The sequence below is a fragment of the Trypanosoma cruzi genome, genomic scaffold, assembly GCF_000209065.1.
Source record: "Trypanosoma cruzi strain CL Brener 1047053516447 genomic scaffold, whole genome shotgun sequence".
Classification (NCBI taxonomy): domain Eukaryota; phylum Euglenozoa; class Kinetoplastea; order Trypanosomatida; family Trypanosomatidae; genus Trypanosoma; species Trypanosoma cruzi.
Window position 1 is genome coordinate 203,473 of NW_001849512.1, and position 19,976 is coordinate 223,448.

Sequence of the window (19,976 nt, forward strand, 5' to 3'; positions counted from 1 at the left end):
TCTTCAGACTCTCTTGTGGCGCACAGCTGCTCTGCAAGTATAGGCGATGCCAAACACACAAGCAGATGCACACACAAATGCCGTGTTTAAAACGCTGAGAATGCACGCACGCACAGGATTGTGGCTGCGGCGGTTGTTCCTTGCGAGAAGGGAGTACGGGAGTATGCGATTTGCTTCGTTGACATGTTGCTGTTGTTATGTTTGCGGCGCGCAGCCAGTGAGTGATGTGGCAGTGGGGGTGCCTGGGATGAGTGCGGATTGATTCCCGCTTTGCAGCTGTAACTGCGGACGTTTCTTTCCCACTGTGGATCTGTTGATGAGGTATTCTCCGGTTGTGCGGGTGACGTGCGAGTGCTCTGGAGGAGACAGCTGTAAAAGGGCTGGCGGCAGCACGTCGGTGCTGCGAAGGGCGGCTGTGTTTTTTTTATCCTGCTGGTTTTTCTTTTTGTAAGGGCGTTGTTCAGTGTGTGCTGACGCGTGACGAATAACGACGTGCCAGGCGTGACCCCTGCTGCTGGTGGCGGCAGTCCCTGTGTGTTCCCGGTGCACTGTTCATCCATCTCCTGTTCCGTGTTTCTGTGTGCGTGAGTTGTTGTTGTTGGGAATGACTGCGGTGCGGATGATGATGCCACTCACTGTGCATGGGTGACGGTGTTCATTGTTGTACCTCTTTTTATTTTTCTTTTTCCTTTATTTCTTTCTCACACACTCAGGCTAGGAAAGCAAACAAGCGCTAATCGCTACTGTGAAATTCGAAGGCACTGAAAGGACCAACAGCACACACACCGCCCACGCACACATATTTATATGCTCTCACGTGTTGCTGCAGTCAAGGCACCCCGCACACACAACCGTCGCCGCGTGACCGGATCCCGCGGAAGGAGGAGGGAAGGAGGAGAGAGCGAGCCGCAGAGGCCCAACATGTCCCGGCGTTTGTTTACTTCCGCGGTGCTGCTCCTCCCCGTCGTGATGATGTGCTGCGGCAGTGGAGCTGCACATGTTGTTGTGGAGGAGCAGTCAGTGGCAGATCCGAATTTTGAATGGAAGGGCATCCCTAAGGATGTAACTGTGGAGTCTTTGGGTGTTCCCGGCCTTTTGAAAGTGGGGAGTGACGTATTTGCCGTTGCCGAGGCACAGTGCAAAAAGAGTGGTGAAAACAATGTTTTTACTGGCATTGCATCCCAAATTATCACGACACAAACCGCCAATACACCGGTGGAAGTTCTGAAGGATTCCAAAGATAAGACACAATTTCTGGAAGATGGTTCCGAAGATCCAAGGAAGAAAGTGGATGTGAGCCGACCAACAACAGTTATGAAGAGAAATGATATTTACATGCTTGTTGGGAAATACAGCCGGACAGCTGCTGGTGAGAAGAGCGGAGCAAATGATGGGGGATTGTTGCTGGTGAAAGGGGAAGTCATTGATGAAAGTGACGGTGGCAAAAGAATCAAATGGAAAGATAATGACGATGTCTCGCGGGCATCTGTTGGCGAACTAGAATCGTGGACAGGGATGACTGGCGGCGGTGGATCGGGTGTCAAGATGGAGGACGGTACGCTTTTGTTCCCAGTGGAAGGCGCTAAGAAGAAGGGTGAAGCACAAAACGATGAAAAGGCCGTTTCTCTGATCATTCACTCCTTGAAGGATACTAAGAGTTGGAAGCTTTCGAATTGGATGTCTGACGGTGGCTGCAGTGATCCCTCCGTCGTGGAGTGGAAGGACAAACTCATGATGATGACTGCGTGTGATGATGGCCGCCGCAGGGTGTACGAGTCCGCTGACAAGGGGGATTCGTGGACGGAGGCACTCGGGACACTCTCGCGCGTGTGGGGCAACAAAAAGGGCGTTAGAAGCGGGTTCATCACAGCGACAATTGACGGTGTTGAAGATAACAGAAACGTGATGCTCGTTACTCTGCCGGTGTATGCTAATAAGGCTGATAAAGAAGTAAATGTAAAGGGCAGACTCCATCTTTGGCTGACGGACAATACGCACATTGTTGATATTGGGCCGGTATCCGGTGATGCTGTTGCGGCCAGCTCCCTGTTGTACAAAAGCAGTAAAAGTGGTAATGAGAAGGAGGAGTTGATTGCACTGTACGAGAAGAAGGACGAAGGGGATACGCCATCACTCGGTATGGTCTCTGTGCGTCTGACTGAGCAGCTGCAGCGGGTGAAGGATGTGTTGGCGACCTGGAAGGAAGTGGACGAACGCGTCTCTCAGCTGTGTGCCACTTTACTTGCTCAGAAGGATCCCTCAGCTGACACTGCCTGCGGCGCTGATAAGATCACGGATGGGCTGGTTGGTTTTTTGTCCGGCAGCTTCTCTTATAACACATGGAGGGACGAGTACCTTGGGGTGGACGCCACAGTAAAGGGTGGCGCAGCAAAGGCAGCAAAGACTTCCGATGGCGTGACCTTCCGGGGAGCGTGGGCGGAGTGGCCCGTTGGCGAGCAGGGGGAGAATCAGCTGTACCACTTTGCGAACTACAACTTCACTCTTGTGGCGACGGTGTCCATCGACAAGGTGCCGGAGGAGGGAGATACTCCCATTCCCGTGATGGGTGTGAAGAGGATGAAAGGTGATAAGAGTACTGTACTTCTGGGGCTGTCGTACAACAACAGAGAAAAGAAGTTGGAACTTTTGTCCAGTGGCGGGAAGGCGTCGGAGCTCAGCAGCAATTGGGAGCCAGGGAAAACACACCAAGTGGCCATCGTGCTACGGAACGGCAACCAGGGCTTTGTGTACGTCGATGGTAGGCGTGTGGAAGGTGCGCCATTAGATTTGAAGGATAAATGTTCGAAAGGGATATCACACTTCTACATTGGAGGGGATGGAGACAGCGCGGGGAGCCGAGAAGGCGTGTCCGTGACGGTGACGAACGTCCTGCTGTACAACCGCCCGTTGAGTGACATTGAGCTTACTGTGCTTAACACAATCAAACTTTCTATTCCACAAACAGCGGAAGAAGGAGAAACGGATGAAGGTACCGCTCTTGACGGTGGAGCACACGGTGATGCCAGCAATCATTGCGGAAGCGAACTGCTGCCATCGCTGCTTCTGCTTCTGTTGGGACTGTGGTGGTTTGCGGCTCTGTGAGGCGTGACTGGCTGCCGCGTGGGACACATGCGACCTCCCCAGCAGCGACACACACACCTGGTAATGAACCTCTCTTGTTAAATAACTTTTATTAACTTTTCTCCTTGTCTGCTTTGCTGTGCGATTTTAATTTATTTGTCTTTTTTTCTTTGTTGTGCGATTGGGCGTCTTTTCTTTTAAAAAACTCTTTTCTGTTTTTATTTCTAATCCATCATACCCCCAACACTTTTTATGCTTTCGGGGGCAATCACTATGGACGTTTTTCTTTTCTACTCTTCCCTCTTTAATTGTTTTTGCTGCACTCTTCCTGCGAGGGGTGCCGTGTGTTTCCCGCCCAACTGCTCCACTCGCACACCCACCGACACGCTCATGACGACGGCCCTGTGCGCCTCGCCTGCTGCACGCATGAGGCGGGGCCGCGACGAACGGCGCGCTGCGGGAGCCGTGACGTGTGGGCGTGCGACGAGGGCCTGTGGGGCGGCGCACACATTTCTTTCCCTCTTGTTTTGTTTTCTTTGCGGCGAGGACGGGCAGACACCCGCAGCGCCACACACACAGCCACACCCTGCCGCCGTGTTTTTAAGGTTTTTTGCTGCGCTCACTCTCCCGATGGAGTGACGCGACTCCCGTCATGTCTGCGTGCTTCTCTCAGTCCCACACACACGAGTGACTGTGCTCTGCGGACCGCACTCACGCGCCGATGGGAGGGCTGAGGGGAGCAGCAACACGCAGATGACTCCATGAAATATAAACTATGTGCGGACACACGGAGGGTCAGACGGCTGAAAGACATTTAAATATCTTTTAATTTTCTTTTTTGGACAAAATATATGCAGACAATTTGCTGTGACCACACGGCAGCAGTTGTTTAAATTTGTGTGTGTGGAACAGTAATGGACGATTTCTTTTTATTTATAATTATTTTGTGTGATGGGGTTTGTATAAGACGAAGGGGACGTTTTTTTTTTTTTAAATAAATATTGTGTGAATTGCCACTGCTTGGGCTGCAGTGCAGTCATGAGTTTGAGCGGTCTTCTTCTTGTTGTTTCCGCCATGCGTCTCTGCTGTACATTTTTTGTGCGTCCCTTCACATACTCTGCTCCCTCTTTTCTGCTTCTTTGCTCTGTGTTTCTGCAGGCACACACACACACACAAGATGCACATTGCGGTGGATTTGAATGCTTCTTTTGCAGTGCATGCTGGCAGTTGCGTGTGGCTGTTGTCTTCTTCCGTGGCCATGAGGAGAAGGGACGAGAGGGAGCGCGCACCCCGCGTCTAATTTCCTGCGGGTGTGATGCACCGCGTGTGACTGCGTTGAGTTGGGCTCCGTGTCCCACTGAGGGCGGGATGGTAGGAAATTTTGTTGCCGCGTCATGGATGGATGAGGGTGCACTTGCGCGTGTGGCTGTTGTGGTGGGTGCTTGCTCCGTGTGCGTGACGACTGCTGGGAGTCGTGGAGATGTATTTGGTGATGCGGATGCGGTGGTTGTGCCGGTGGATGTGTCGTGTGCTCCGAGTGACGGCAGCCTGAGCTGTCGAGTGTGTGTGTGTGCGTGGAAGAAGTGTTCTGCTGCCAGTGCTGAGGCTGAGTGTGAGAATTATACTTTCAGTGGCTTTGGTGTGCGCATGCATGGCAGGAATGGTGAGCTGGGTGCTGTGTGCCATGTGGCCAGTGCGGTGCACACAGGTAGCAACTGTGCTGCCAGCTGTGCAGCGGAAGAGGAAGGGGCCACCGCTGCCTCCACGATGAATGTGACGACGCATAAATACGCCGGCCCTTATGAATTGTTGTGGCGTCAATTTTTCCCCCGATGGAGCCATCCATCCGCCTGCACGGAGCAGCGATGCTGACCGGACGGGCATTCGTCAGTTGCCGCTACCCCGTGAAGGGAAGGATGACACAAAATCTGGTGGGACAACTGCGCCGCAAGTGAATGCTGAGCCGTCACGTCAGAACGAGGATTGGCGACGGTCTGCGGCGGCTGACGGACCCAACACCGTCGATCCGAGTCCCGCATCCAACACGGCGACCAACACGTCCGAGACGAGGCCTGAGTTTGCCAGCAATCCGAACGAAGTGATGGTCCCGAATGCATCCACGAAGAGGCCTTCCTTTGCCAAAGGCCCAAGAATATTAGTGGCGTCGAATGCATCCGGGATCATGTCTGTCACTTATGGCGGCAGGGAACACGTTGCTGCGGATAACACGGACGAGGTGAGTGAGCACGACGCCACCGGACACAAATCTCTTGTTTTAGAAAATGGCGTTGCAGGCAGTGGATTTGTTGCTGAGGGCGATGCGGACGGATTGACTCAACGCAATGCCTCTGGACAAGAAAACCCCAATTACGATAATTCACCGCGCAGTATTCCGGGAGCGGTGTGAGTCCACACGACTGCTTTGCCCCGCTCAACGACGCTCAATTGACACTGCGCGAGTTGACTGTTGGCAGCACTGTGCGTGTGTGCGTGTATTGGGTGTTGCTGCTTCTTCTGGGATTGTGTGGAGTTGTGGCGAACTTGTGAGCCGAAGAGTGTGGATTTGCGACTCCGCACGGAGGACATGTGCCGCGTTGCATGCGTATTTTCTTTTATTATTTACATTTTACTGTTTTTGACGTTGTTTTCCTGGAATAATGAGCGTCCTTGCTGTTCCTTTATTTACTGGTCGGTTGCTTCACACTCTCATGTGTGACTTATTCCCCTACTTGTTTTTTGTTGCCCACACGCGGTGCCGGCCTCATTGGTGTGCGTCCCATGGACTGCACGAAAGGAGGAGCGGAGGAACAGGCCGGATGCCGCAATGAAGTGTGAAGAGTGTTTTGTGTGGGCTGGTGGAAGAGTAAAGTCTTTTTTATTCAATGCGGGCAATATGTATACACAAACACATGCTCTTATTGTGCCGCTTGGGAAATAAAATAAATCTCCTGCCGAATGAATTTTATTTATTCTTTCCGAGAGTCCTGCCGGACACTCAACTTTTTTTTTCCTTGCTTAACTTCTGGTTTGCAGTGCGGTGTGCGAGTTCTTCAATCGCACTGATTTCCTCTGCCTCGACGTGCGTGTTTCTGGAGTGCTGCCACTCGTTGCTGTGCGTGGAGTAGCGGCCGTGTCTCTGCCTTTTGCTTTCACTCTGCGTTGACGGGGAGTTACTTTGTGCTGAAGGCTGCACGCAAGTGACAGGAGTGATGGCGATGACGATGACTGGCCGTGTGCTGCTGGTGTGTGCCCTCTGCGTGCTGTGGTGCGGTGCCGGCGGTAGATGTGACGATGTGGTGACGGCAGCTCTTGGGAGTGGTGGATCTTCGCCGAAATCAACACAGCTTGAAACGCCTCCACTAGATTCCCAAGAATTAAAAGATGAGGCGCCAGTTGTTAAAGAAGAAGTGCCACCCGCATCTCCCGGAATTAAAGCTGAAGAAGAAGAAGATAAAGATGATGACGATACTGGAGAAGGTGATGGCCAAGAAGATGGAGGGGCGGAAGGTGAAGAAAAACCAATAGAAAGGCAGGATGGTCAAGGAGGAACAGTAGCACCAGGCTCAGGTTACAGGGAAACGAATTTAAGTGGCAGTGAGCAGGAAAATCACCAGTCAATTACTCCTGCAGGGGGCATTTCTCATTCCGGCAGCCAGGAATCAAAATCCAATCCTACACAAACGGAAGTTGAAGAAAAGAATGGCAAAGAAGAAAATACACCAGCGGTAGAGAATCCACTCACAACTGGTAACGGAGAGAACACACTGCCTGCGGGAATTGTGGAAGGAAACCCTTCACCACCTCCTCCAAAAGACAGTGTTGATTCCCGCGAGCAGGATGGCGAAGGCACCACGAGTGAAGGTCATAAAAATGTTCCGCCGCCTGAGACCGCAGCCACGACACAAAGCCACCGAGAAAAGGGCTCAGAAGGGAGTGGGGAAAATACGAAAGCAACGGCAGTAACCACCAACACAACTGATAAGACGAGCACACAAAACACAGACAGCAGCACCGCGGTCTCCCACACCACCTCCCCCTTTTTGCTTCTCCTTGTTGTTGCGGCTGCTGCTGCGGTGGTGGCCGCGTGAGAGTGAGTGTGGGAGAGCCGTGCACCACCCGCACACACACTCGTCCTTCTCTCTCTCTGTGTGTCCCCTTGCATGGACTCTCGCCCTCACCTCACCCCACGAGGCACACACAATAATGTGCCCATTGTATATATGCATGCACACCCATGCAGGCCCGTTGGTGCTCTCTTTTGCACGACACGCACCGCTGCCGTCCTGCCTGGCTGCATGGGCGGAGCACCGTAACTGTTTCTGTTTTGTTTTTATTGCATTGAGTGGGCGACCTCTCTCTCTCTCCCTCTGTGTGTGTGTTTTGCTTTACGGGAGTAATGAGAGTGTGTGTGCGCTGGTCGTCCCACGCTTCGGCTTTTTGTTTTTGTTTTGAATCTTTGCTTCTGTTGTGGTTGGGTGCACCCATTCCGCGGCTGCGTGTGTGTGTGTGATGATATGAGTAATTTGCGTGTGTGCTATCTGCCTCTCTCTGCCGTTGCTTTCTTCAGACTCTCTTGTGGCGCACAGCTGCTCCGCCAGTATAGGCGCTGCCAAACACACAGGCACATGCACACACGCCATTATGCATACTCTGTGGAGCGGTGTGAACGCTGAGAATGCACGCACGCACAGGATTGTGGCTGCGGAGGCCCTCGCGAGGGGGGAAAAAGCCTGCGCTTTGTTTTTTTTGACATGTTTTTGGTGTGTGCTGAGGCGCGGCAAATAACGTAAACCCGCCGTGACTCCTGCTGCTGGTGGTAGTGGCAGTCGATGTGTGTTCCCGGTGCACTGTTCATCCATCTCCTGTTCCGTGTGTCTGTGTGCGTGAGTTGTTATTGTGGGAGTGACTGCGGCGGGGATGATGATGCCACTCACTGTGCATGGGTGACGGTGTTCATTGTTGTACCTCTTTTTATTTTTCTTTTTCCTTTATTTCTTTCTCACACACTCAGGCTAGGAAAGCAAACAAGCGCTAATCGCTACTGTGAAATTCGAAGGCACTGAAAGGACCAACAGCACACACACCGCCCACGCACACATATTTGTATGCTCTCACGTGCTGCTGTGAAGGCACCCTGCACACACAACCGTCGCCGCGTGGCCGGATCCCGCGGAAGGAGGAGGGAAGGAAGAGAGAGTGAGCCGCAGAGGCCCAACATGTCCCGGCGTGTGTTTACTTCCGCGGTGCTGCTCCTCCTCGTCGTGATGATGTGCTGCGGCACTGGTGGGGCTGCATCCAGTCGGGACGTGCCGTCAGCTTCGGGATCTTCAAAGGAGGAACGTTATGTTTGGAGAGACGTGAAAGGAGGAGAAAAAGTGGGTTTGCTCCGTGTTCCCAGTCTTGTTGAGATGAATGGTGTCGTGTTTGCCGTTGCCGAGGCGCAGTGCACGGAAGCCGGCAAGAACGTTTTTACTGGGATTGCCTCGGAGTTCCTGGTATTGGCTGATCAAAAAAACCCAAAAGAGTTGGACACAACTGCAGTAACGACACAAGTGCTGGAGGAATGTTTTTCCGAAGAAGAGAATTGTGCCTCACAAGAAGCGGATCAGGTAGTCTCCCAAGGAGTGAGGAGGGTAAATGTGAGCCGACCAACAACAGTCGTGCAGGGAAGTGATATTTACATGCTTGTTGGGAAATATAGCCGTGAAGATGCTGCCGGATGTCAGGGTGGGGCTGACGCGGCTCCATGGGGACTTTTGCTGGTGAAAGGGCACGTCAGTGGTACTGAAGGAGGCAAAAACATACACTGGAACGATACTCACGCTATCCCGTGCACTTTTTTAAGCCAACAACACGAATCTTTGATGCGTCTAATTGGCAGCGGTGGATTGGGGGTTAAGATGAATGACGGTACGCTTGTGTTCCCAGTGGAAGGCACGAAGGAGAAGAATGGAAAGACCGTTTCGCTGATCCTATGCTTGCAGGATACTAAGAGTTGGAAGCTGTCGAATTGGATGTCTGCCGATGGCTGCAGTGATCCCTCCGTCGTGGAGTGGAAGGACAAAAAACTCATGATGATGACTGCGTGTGGTGATGGCCGCCGCAGGGTGTACGAGATCGGTGACAAGGGGGAGTCGTGGACGGAGGCACTCGGGACACTCTCGCGTGTGTGGGGCAAAAAAAGAAAGGAAAATGTGAAACTCGTTGGAAGCGGGTTCATCACAGCAACGATTGAAAACGGAGATTATAATAAAAAAGTGATGCTCGTTACTCTGCCGGTGTATCCCAAGGATACTGATAAAGGACAAAATAAAGAAAAGGGCAAACTCCATCTTTGGCTGACGGACAATACGCACATTGTTGATATTGGGCCGGTATCTGTGGAAGGAGACGATGAGATTGCCGCCAGCTCCCTGTTGTACAAAAGTGCTGAAAGTGAAGATAAGAAGGAAGAGTTGATTGCACTGTACGAGAAGAAGAAGGGCGATGAGGAGGAATCACTCGGTATGGTCTCTGTGCGTCTGACTGAGCAGTTGACGCGGGTGAAGGAGGTGCTGGCGACCTGGAAGGATGTAGACAGCCGTGTCTCCCAGCTGTGCATCAATTCACTTGCTCAGAAGGATCCCTCAGCTGACAGTGTCTGCACTGATAAGATCACGGATGGGCTGGTTGGCTTTTTGTCCGGCAGCTTCTCTTATAACACATGGAGGGACGAGTACCTTGGGGTGAACGCCACAGTAAAGGACGGTGCAGCAGGGGCAATATTGCATGGCGGCGGCGTGAAGTTCACAGGGCGTGGTGCGTGGGCGGAGTGGCCCGTTGGCGAGCAGGGGGAGAATCAGCTGTACCACTTTGCGAACTACAACTTCACTCTTGTGGCGACGGTGTCCATCGACAAGGCGCCGGAGGAGGGAGATAACACTATTCCTTTGATGGGTGTGAACATGAAGGGTGCAGGGAATTCTGTGTTCCTGGGGCTGTCGTACAACAACAACGGAAAGAAGTGGATATTACTCTGCGGTGACGGAACGAATTCTGGGGAGCACAGCAGCAATTGGGAATCGGGGACGAAACGCCACGTGGTAATTTTGCTACGGAACGGCAACCAGAGCTCCGCGTACGTCGATGGTCAGCGTGTGGGTGTGGGTGCATCGTGTGCATTGGGAAGCACTGAATCCCAAGAGACCTCCCACTTTTACATCGGAGGCGATGGAGGCAGCGCAGGGAGCAAGGGAAGCCGTGGAGTCGTTCTTGTGACGGTGACGAACGTCCTGCTGTACAACCGCCCGTTGACTTCCGAAGAGATTGGCGTCCTTAACCCGAATAAAGCCCTCATTTCACCTTTGAAAGAGGAGCCGTCGACGCCTTCACCAGTTCCTTCTGCTTCCGTTGTGCCTCCCACTCCTCTGGTGGCCGCAACTGCTCAGCAAACCGGAAATTCGTCCACTCCCGACGGAACACATCCGACGGAACAGGGGCAGCCGATGGGGAGCAGTGGTGCGGAGAGTGGCGGTGCATCCGCATCAGCGGCGTCCACTGTCAGTATTCCATCTGCAGAAAAGGACTCCGTAATGCAGATGGCGTCAGGAAAATCTTCCGATGGAGCTCAAACCGTGGATGGCGGTTCTACTGCTGATGGCGACCCAACGGTGGAGAAAAGAGAAGGAACGGATGCGCAGAAGGAAGAGGGAATCCATCCACAGGTCAGAGAAGTAAATGCTACGGCACTCAACAGCAACCTCGGAAGTTTTCCGCAGGGGAATAACAGTGATGCCGGCAGCATGCGTGGGAGCGGACTGCTACCATCGCTGCTTCTTCTTCTGTTGGGACTGTGGAGGCTTGCGGCTCTGTGAGGAGTGATTGGATGCCGCGTGGAATACTTGCGACCTCGCGAGCACAGAAATAATATTCCCATAGGAACTAATATCTCTGATACCTTCTTTTTTTTTTTTTGCGTATTTTAAATTTATTTTCCTGTTTGCTTTTTTTCTTATTTCAAAATCCTTTTTTATGTGTTTGTGATTTTTATTTAATTTTTTTTTTCTGCTTTCGGGGGCAATCACTATGGACGTTTTTTCTTTTCTACTCTTCCCTCTTTAATTGTTTCTTGCTGCACTCCTCCTGTGAGGGTGCCGTGTGTTTCCGCCCAACTGCTCCACTCGCACACCCACCGACACGCTCACGACGACGGCCCTGTGCGCCTCGCCTGCTGCACGCATGAGGAGGGGCCGCGACGAACGGCGCGCTGAGGGAGCCGTGACGTGTGGGCGTGCGACGAGGGCCTGTGGGGCGGCGCACACATTTCTTTCCCTCTTGTTTTGTTTTATTGCGGCCAGGACGGGCAGACACCCGCAGCGCCACACACACAGCCACACCCTGCCGCCGTGTTTTTCTTTTCTTTTGTTTTGTTTTGTTTTCTTTTTTATTCGATGGGTGTGCTGCCACCGTGTGTGATTGTTGAAGTTGGGCCGTGCTGCATGTATCGCTGCCATCCAGCTGTGCCATTCGCTGTGCTGATGTGCCTCCTTGTGCTCCTCTCCTTTTCTGCTTCTCCATCACACACAGAGATAAGTGATTGCACGGTGCTCTGCAGGAATGCTCTTGACGACGGCGTGAAGTTGGCTTGCATCCCGTGTCGAGATGGCGAGGTCGCTGCGTGTGTGCCTGCGGTGGGAATCACGGTGCCATTGGATGGATGTGTGTGGGACGCCTTTCGCATTGTGCTGGAGGCCGGCTGACGCGGCTGCACGATGCCCGCCATGCGTGAAGGTGCTGCCTGCTCTTGGGGTCATTCTTCTCTCCTCGTTGTTTTTGTTTTGCCGTGTGCGTGCGTTGCTCGGTGTGTGCTGACGCGTGACGGACGGTGCCACGTTGTATTCCTCCGGCAATGGCAGTTGCTGTGCTCTCGGCACGCATCCACACACTCTTCCTTGTCCCTCTGTGGGAGTGATTGCGGCAGCAGAGTGGTCTACGGCAGCGGCAGCTGGTGTCTTGGAGAGGGACGAGATGCCGAACGAGCAGAAGAGGCCGCACCCGCTGGACGAGATTACGATGACGGATGAAGGCATTTTCTAAGTTCTTTTATTGGCTTCTTCAAAAGTGCGGCGTGTCGCTGCCTGATGGTATGCCTGCACTCGGCACCCTTCGAGGCATTCTGTTCTTTCATTCAGTGTGACGCCACAATCATCATGGCAGCATCTTCCTTCACCGACTCTGAGTGTGACAATACAAATGACGGCAAAAACAGCGATGAGGATGGTGACGATTTGCACCCAGGGGCGAATTATTTGCGTGTCTTGGCACACGAATCCCGGGAGGGTTTGAACGCCGTCCTCACAATTCCCGGCCTTGCGGAACCGTTGGCCTTCGCGCCGTCACCCGCCGTCATTAGTGCCCATGCGTTGAGGCTGATCCGTTTACCGTGGAGTTCACGCAGCAGCTCTCGAGTGGTTGTGCTGCTCATCCCGCGTTGGCCCTTTCGCATGTATTTCAGCGTTGCCTGGCGTGTGATTTGATGTCTGTGTTGTCCAGGCCGCCTTCTTCAGTTTTTCTTTTGTGCCCAATAAGAAACACTTTGCGTTGCGGTGGGTATTTATTTGCGTGGCCGTCGATGCACGTGACGATGCTCAACGGGTGCGTCTTTTGTTTGGTAGACACGAGGGAGACTTCGGTGTGTGCCGACGCCTCCGCGAAAGTCTTCGTCGATGGATCGAGGCGAAACTAACGGAGGCCTGTCCGCTGCATCTCTCAAGGCAGCTGCGGGGCACTCCGAGCGCACAGAGTGGATGGATTGATGCCGCGCAGCTGGGGAGACCAGTTGTCTTCTCCGTCCTCCGTTGCCGGGGAATCGAGAATCCACAGCGCCACTGCCAGCTGCATTTTACTGCCGGGTATCGACTGTTCTGAAGTTGCCCGTCTATTGTGAATTGCGGCGTCAGTGCAGGAAGACGCTTTCACGCATTGAGAGTAGTTGCTCCAGGCTCGAGCTCATCAATATTAACAGCGGGGAGCAATGCATTTTGGTGGCCGGTGACTTTCAGGCGAGTGTGTTTCACTTAACCCGCCTCGTATTTGTGGGGAACACTGCGCATCGACCCTCCCCAACAGTCCCATCACCTTCATTTTCCCCCGCCGCTCGCTGCCATCTGCTGACGGCGCAGTTGTTTGGCTCCGCCAATAATGCGCTCGTGAAACGTCATCTCCGCACGCTGCAGGATTATTTTGTTTTTGGCGATGCAAGAACTCCAGGGACACCGCAACTGTGTGCAACACAAACTAATCTCCGCAGTGGACCCTATTTTTCTGCGGTGTCGCCATCGTGATCCCGTCATTGTGTACTTGTTGCAATTTTGTGGGGTTGGGCCAGTGCAGCCGTTGGATGTCCGGCTCGCTTTTGGTTTGGTCGCTTTGGGTCTCAGGGAGAACAATTTCAAGTCGTTTCACGTTCGGGATAGTGGAGACACTGCTGTGAGCAACTCTGCGGAGTATTATGGGCTGGTGGAGGAGGAGAGAGGCGACGGGGGAGGAATTGGTGGCAGCAGTCGGCGTGTCTCTTTTTCCAGGGAGATGGAGACGCGTGGAGCAGAAACAGCATCACTCCTGCCAACGACAATTCGACGCTTTGTGCGGGCGATGGAGGGTGCAACAGACATGCCTGTTGCCTGCACTCTTCGTGTGACCGACGGATCGCGGCTTGTGGATGACCGCTTTTCAACAAAAATGCCGGAGGAACGGTGTACGCTAGGTGGATCCGAGACGACAGGCCTCAGGCCGATTGACGACGTTGTGAGGGATGCGGTGCTGCCGTGGCGTTTTTATTTTGTGTCTTCTTGCAACTTTGTTCCTGCCGTGGAGGAGTTGATGGCATGTGGTGCGGGTGTGGCGTCGGCGGAGTCATCCACACTTTGTTTTAGAAGCATTACTTTGAGTCGTGCCAGCCACGCTGTGTTTTCCTTTTCTTGCTGGGAGTCTTGTGGGTGTGCTTGAGCCCTTTTAGGAGGCCGGCTAAATTAATGAATGGTATATATGTACCCCGATGAAACGAACATACACTTCTTTACGACACTTTTCTACCGCATGATTTTTGTGAGGGCCACGAATTTAAGGGCATCAGGGAACCGATAGCGGCCGGACTTATTTTTATTTTTTAATTTTACCGTCTCACCCAACCCCTTTTTTGATTTCCCACCACGCGGCGGGGTCTTGTGGCTGCAGCACCCCAAAGGCCTGCCACCTCGTAAGCAGCAAATAAATAAATAAATATATGCATCCTATCCGAATAGAGTGAGCGGGCCACGATTGTGGCTAAAGAATGTATACGTATATATAAGCATACACTTGCCTGGTGTTGAGCCTTGAGGGTTTGGTGAATCCACTCTTATTCCGTTGATCCCTTTTCTCATTCCTACCTTGTTTGGTCTTTATGGTTGAGAAACTGGGGATTTGGCCAGCGGCCCGGAGGATTATTCTTTATTGCAACACTTTACCGGCGAAAGGCAGGAACAACAAAAACCGAATTCTTGGCCGCACCAACACAAGAAACATTCACAGGAGGGAAAAAACATAATTGTGCACCCTGCAGTAATCCCCAACACACGATCCAGGCATGAGGGTTTGCCCTCTGCAAAACACGAGAAAAAAACGCATGCGGACATCTGCCAACATTCAAACAGAAACACAAATAAATGGTTGCCTGTTTCATTCCATTAGTTGTGCCTATATTTTTGAGTGTGCGTCTTCTGCTGCGGTGGTTCCCAGGCCTGCGTGAAGTCGTGTGCACTGAATATGAACGAGGGCCAATGGCAACCGATCTGTTTTTGTGATGAATGTTGGCTGCACTTCCCGTGGACCAACAATCCACGTGGTGTGCGGGGATCACTCCTTTTTATTGCTACTTTGCTTTTGTGTTGCTGTGTGCGCTGCACCTTTTCCTGTGTGTGTGCGTACCCTCCGTGAGGGGTGCCGACACGACGGACCGCTCTCGCCGTATGTGCATGCGATGGAGCCTTTTGTGCCGCTCCTGTTTGCTTCTCCCTCCTCCATCTGTGTGTTGGTGTTGCGGCAGGGCTGTGTGTGTGTGCCTGCTGCCGTGGATTGGAGTGTGTGTCGTGCGTGGTGTGCGGCGTACGGTGCATGCCTGGCTGCTGCCCTCTCCTCATGTGGTGTGCCCTCTGTGTGTGTCTGCCGCACCTCTCGTCTCCCCTGTTGCTCTCCATGTCCCTCACTGTGCAGATCAGCTCCACACCACTGAACGACCACACTCACGATGATGATGACGTGCCGTCTGCTGTGCGCCCTGTTGGTGCTCGCCCTGTGCTGCTGCCCGTCTGTGTGGGTGATAGCGGGCGAAGAGGGCACAGTTAGTGGTTCGACTCCAAATCCCACTACGCCAAAGGAGCCGGTTGTAGAAGGTCCGGGGACCGAGGCAGCGCCGGAATCAGGCGCGCCAACGTTAACGGATGCTGCGGAAACGGAACAACCAACAGGTAATTTGAAACCCACGCCGGGGGTAGCAAGCGGGACCGCTTCAGAAGGGCTGCAACTTGCGTCCAATGCGGGAGGGTTAAAAAATACGATGGGCGATGCAGATACAAGAAATACAGAAACCGCTACGGCACCGACCCCGGGGAGTGCGCCGAGTCCGCTGGAGGAGACGACGGATTTTAAAAAAGCCGGTACTGAAATAAAACCAAATACGACTACCAATACACCAAAGGTGCCAACAACAACGACAACCACCACTGCGCCAGAGGCAACAACCACGACCACGACAACCGCTGCGCCAACCACGACGACCACTCGCGCACCGTCACGTCTTCGCGAAATCGACGGCAGCCTCAGCAGCTCTGCGTGGGTGTGTGCCCCGCTGGTGCTCGTCGTATCCGCGCTGGCGTACGCCACTCTGGGCTGAAGAGGTGTGTGCGGACTGTGCGTGCCAGCACTCAGCCACGAGGATTTGTGTGCGTCCACTGTGGTCCGATGTATAAAGTAAGAGTAACGATTGTTTTTTGCTTTGTTTGCTTCTGCTGCCCTGCTGCCCTGCTGTGTGCTCCGCGTTGTGCCCCACATCCGTCACGTTGAACGCATCGCGGACATACTCATATGCATGACAAGCACAGGATTTTTTAAATGGGCGCATATCTTTGGATGCGCGCATTTGCACCGGAGCCATTTAATGCAGCTCTTGTTTTTTTCTAACTTTATTACTCTTGTTTCCTTTTGCTTTGTTTTTACTTGTTTAGTGTTTTATTACTGTTTAATTGCTGCGGGGCAGTGTACGTTTTTGCCCTTTCACTGATTACAGCTGTCTCATGGTGTGTGCGCTGCTGTTGCCGGTGCTGGAATCGTGCCATTTGTTGCGTGAATTGTCTCTCTTCTGTCTCTCCTTTTGCTCTGCGCTGACAGGATGTTAGTCTGTGCTGAAGGCTGCACGCAAGTGACGGGAGTGATGGCGATGATGATGACTGGCCGTGTGTTGCTGGTGTGTGCCCTCTGCGTGCTGTGGTGCTGCGGTGGCGGTGTTGTCAGCGGATGGAGCTGGCGGTGGCGATGGCAGTGCGGGTGAGTATTTGCCGTTGCAGTGGCGTACGCGGTTGCGGACGGAATGCGCAGAGGAGGTCGGCATGAGGACAGGAGGCCGTGCGAATGCGTCCTCCGTCGAGGAATGCGTGCGTCAGGTGATGGAGAGTTTGCATGCTGTTGTGGATGGCCGCAGCCGTTGGAGGCGTCAACTTTCCGCCGTTGCTGTTGCTGCTGCTGCTGAAGGTGGTGGAAAAGAGAATCCCAACACGGTGGAAGATGAAAAAACAAGTGAAACACTGGCGACTTCAGGAAAAGCATCTACAGGCAAAACAACAGCAGTGGCAAGTGAACAGACGTCAGTGAATCCTGCACCTGCTATTGTGCCGCCTGCAAGAGAAACTTTAGTTCAAGGAAAACACAATGAGACAAACGCCAAAGAAGAGAAAGAAGAAGAAGGTGGGGAGAAAGATGACAGCGAAGAGGAAGAAGAAAATCACAAGGAAGACGATGAACAAGAGGATGCAGAAGAGGGAGAGAAGGCAGAGGAAAGGGAAGAGAATAAAAAGGAAGAAGAAAGTGAGAAAAACACCAAGGAAGAAGAAGCAAAGTATGGGGTGGAAGAAGATGAAGAGGATAAAGAAAAGGATGATGACAACACCTCAGAGGGGATGCCGGCTGTCAGTAAAGAGAAAAGGAATTCAACTTTAGGCCCGGAAGAAGCACCGAATAAGACGAACACCGAAGGCACTCAAACGCCTGGCGACAGTGACGGCAGCACCGCGGTCTCCCACACCACCTCCCCTCTTTTTCTTCTTCTTGTTGCGTGTGCGGCTGCTGCTGCGGTGGTGGCCGCGTGAGAGTGAGTGTGAGAGAGCCATGCACCGCCCGCACACACACTCGTCCTTCTCTCAATCACTCTCTGTGTGTGTCCCCTTGCATGGACTCTCGCCCTCACCTCACCCCACGAGGCACACACAATAATGTGCCCATTGTATATATGCATGCACACCCATGCAGGCCCGTTGGTGCTCTCTTTTGCACGACACGCACCGCTGCCGTCCTGCCTGGCTGCATGGGCGGAGCACCGTAACTGTTTCTGTTTTGTTTCCATTGCATTGAGTGGGCAACCTCTCTCTCTCTCCCTCTGTGTGTGTGTTTTGCTTTACGGGAGCAATGAGAGTGTGTGTGCGCTGGTCGTTCCACGCTTCGGCTTTTTGTTTTGTTTTCCTTTTTGATTTTGTGGTTGAGTGCACCCATTCCGCGGCTGCGTGTGTGTGTGTGTGTGATGATATGAGTAATTTGCGTGTGTGCTATCTGCCTCTCTCTGCCGTTGCTTTCTTCAGACTCTCTTGTGGCGCACAGCTGCTCCGCCAGTATAGGCACTTACATGCACACAGGCACATGCACACACGCCATTATGCATACTCTGTGGAGCGGTGTGAACGCTGAGAATGCACGCACGCACAGGATTGTGGCTGCGAAGGCCCTCGCGAGGGGGGAAAAAGCCTGCATTTTGCTTTTTTTTGACATGTTGCTCGGTGTGTGCTGACGCGTGACGAATAACAACACGCCCCAATAAGCAGAAAAGAAGTAAAACAAAATGGCGCTGAGCGGCACACCGGTAAGCCAAAAACACGCAATCACCAATAAAAAAGCCGGCTATCACCCAGCAGGCACATCAAGCCTCCTAAAAACCAACCTGGAACAGACAAAAAAAAGAGACAATCATAGAAAACAAAGATCCCCGCCCCCAAACAGGAAAAACATTAAAGAAAACGCGATTCTTTTTTTTGTCCTTACTGCCGGGGTTGGCCGCTGCAAGAAAAAAAAAATGGTAGGGCGGTGGCCCCGGACGATAGATACTTGAAGTATCAAGGTGTCCACGATGCGGCTGCGGCTGCACCATATGCTGTGGTCTAAATTTTTGTTTCGAATTATGAATGGTGGTGGTCAGAGACACTCTCTTTCAATGTCTGTTTGCGTGTTCACACTCCGGACACCAAACAACCCTGAACTATCCGCTGCTTGGAGGAATTTCGCGAGATCTTGCCCACAGGGGTGCTGCACTCGGCGGATCGTTTTCGAGCGGCGGCTGCACCACATGCTGTGGTCTAAATTTTTGTTTCGAATTATGAATGGTGGTGGTCAGAGACACTCTCTTTCAATGTCTGTTTGCGTGTTCACACTCCGGACACCAAACAACCCTGAACTATCCGCTGCTTGGAGGAACTTCGCGAGATCTTGCCCACAGTGGTGCTGCAGTCGGCGGATCGTTTTCGAGCGGCTGCTGCACCACATGCTGTGGTCTAAATTTTTGTTGCGAATTATGGATGGTGGGAGTCTGAGACACTCTCTTTCAATGTCTGTTTGCGTGTTCACACTCCGGACACCAAACAACCCTGAATTATCCGCTGCTTGGAGGAATTTCGCGAGATCTTGCCCACAGGGATGCTGCACTCGGCGGATCGTTTTCGAGCGGCTGCTGCACCACATGCTGTGGTCTAAATTTTTGTTGCGAATTATGAATGGTGGTGGTCAGAGACACTCTCTTTCAATGTCTGTTTGCGTGTTCACACACTGGACACCAAACAACCCTGAACTATCCGCTGCTTGGAGGAATTTCGCGAGATCTTGCCCACAGTGGTGCTGCAGTCGGCGGATCGTTTTCGAGCGGCTGCTGCACCACACGTTGTGGTCTAAATTTTTGTTTCGAATTATGAATGGTGGTGGTCAGAGACACTCTCTTTCAATGTCTGTTTGCGTGTTCACACACTGGACACCAAACAACCCTGAACTATCCGCTGCTTGGAGGAACTTCGCGAGATCTTGCCCACAGTGGTGCTGCAGTCGGCGGATCGTTTTCGAGCGGCTGCTGCACCACACGTTGTGGTCTAAATTTTTGTTGCGAATTATGAATGGTGGTGGTCAGAGACACTCTCTTTCAATGTCTGTTTGCGTGTTCACACTCCGGACACCAAACAACCCTGAATTATCCGCTGCTTGGAGGAACTTCGCGAGATCTTGCCCACAGTGGTGCTGCAGTCGGCGGATCGTTTTCGAGCGGCTGCTGCACCACATGCTGTGGTCTAAATTTTTGTTGCGAATTATGAATGGTGGGAGTCAGAGACACTCTCTTTCAATGTCTGTTTGCGTGTTCACACACTGGACACCAAACAACCCTGAACTATCCGCTGCTTGGAGGAACTTCGCGAGATCTTGCCCACAGTGGTGCTGCAGTCGGCGGATCGTTTTCGAGCGGCTGCTGCACCACATGCTGTGGTCTAAATTTTTGTTGCGAATTATGAATGGTGGTGGTCAGAGACACTCTCTTTCAATGTCTGTTTGCGTGTTCACACTCCGGACACCAAACAACC

The 19,976-nt window shown here is 52.7% G+C and overlaps 7 protein-coding genes and 2 pseudogenes across 7 annotated transcripts, besides 14 other annotated features; all 9 read left to right on the forward strand.

The window, feature by feature from the left end:
• Positions 1-6,027: a sequence feature (areas not merged during assembly with more than two copies in the genome that could not be assigned to a particular haplotype).
• On the forward strand, positions 808-3,102 carry Tc00.1047053509755.10 (trans-sialidase, putative; the record flags this gene model as incomplete). The annotated part of the gene is made up of 1 exon (XM_804753.1): positions 808-3,102. One exon carries the CDS (start codon positions 808-810, stop codon positions 3,100-3,102), a length of 2,295 nt encoding a protein of 764 aa, XP_809846.1.
• Positions 4,061-4,084: a sequence feature (AT_rich).
• Positions 4,120-4,953, forward strand: Tc00.1047053509755.20 (uncharacterized protein; the record flags this gene model as incomplete). Its single annotated transcript, XM_804754.1, has 1 exon — positions 4,120-4,953. The coding sequence occupies one exon, from the start codon at positions 4,120-4,122 to the stop codon at positions 4,951-4,953; it is 834 nt and encodes a 277-aa protein (XP_809847.1).
• Positions 5,183-5,488, forward strand: Tc00.1047053509755.30 (uncharacterized protein; the record flags this gene model as incomplete). Its single annotated transcript, XM_804755.1, has 1 exon — positions 5,183-5,488. The coding sequence occupies one exon, from the start codon at positions 5,183-5,185 to the stop codon at positions 5,486-5,488; it is 306 nt and encodes a 101-aa protein (XP_809848.1).
• Positions 6,028-6,233: a sequence feature (haploid, Esmeraldo-like haplotype).
• Positions 6,234-7,129: a sequence feature (heterozygous, non-Esmeraldo-like haplotype).
• Positions 6,291-7,169, forward strand: Tc00.1047053509755.40 (mucin-associated surface protein (MASP), putative; the record flags this gene model as incomplete). Its single annotated transcript, XM_804756.1, has 1 exon — positions 6,291-7,169. The coding sequence occupies one exon, from the start codon at positions 6,291-6,293 to the stop codon at positions 7,167-7,169; it is 879 nt and encodes a 292-aa protein (XP_809849.1).
• Positions 6,519-6,599: a sequence feature (GA-rich).
• Positions 7,130-16,189: a sequence feature (areas not merged during assembly with more than two copies in the genome that could not be assigned to a particular haplotype).
• On the forward strand, positions 8,187-10,934 carry Tc00.1047053509755.50 (trans-sialidase, putative; the record flags this gene model as incomplete). Its single annotated transcript, XM_804757.1, has 1 exon — positions 8,187-10,934. The coding sequence occupies one exon, from the start codon at positions 8,187-8,189 to the stop codon at positions 10,932-10,934; it is 2,748 nt and encodes a 915-aa protein (XP_809850.1).
• Positions 11,019-11,131: a sequence feature (T-rich).
• Positions 11,470-11,503: a microsatellite.
• Tc00.1047053509755.60 lies at positions 12,088-14,067 on the forward strand (annotated as a pseudogene).
• Positions 14,081-14,338: a mobile genetic element.
• Positions 14,215-14,236: a sequence feature (AT_rich).
• Tc00.1047053509755.70 (mucin TcMUCII, putative) lies at positions 15,347-15,991 on the forward strand (the record flags this gene model as incomplete). The annotated part of the gene is made up of 1 exon (XM_804758.1): positions 15,347-15,991. The coding sequence occupies one exon, from the start codon at positions 15,347-15,349 to the stop codon at positions 15,989-15,991; it is 645 nt and encodes a 214-aa protein (XP_809851.1).
• Positions 15,801-15,879: a microsatellite.
• Positions 16,190-16,881: a sequence feature (haploid, non-Esmeraldo-like haplotype).
• Tc00.1047053509755.80 lies at positions 16,527-17,459 on the forward strand (annotated as a pseudogene).
• Positions 16,882-19,976: a sequence feature (heterozygous, non-Esmeraldo-like haplotype).
• Positions 17,038-17,177: a sequence feature (GA-rich).
• On the forward strand, positions 18,488-19,976 carry Tc00.1047053509755.89 (uncharacterized protein; the record flags this gene model as incomplete). The annotated part of the gene is made up of 1 exon (XM_804759.1): positions 18,488-19,976. A coding segment is annotated over one exon (1,489 nt), but the record flags the coding sequence as incomplete, so codon positions are not given.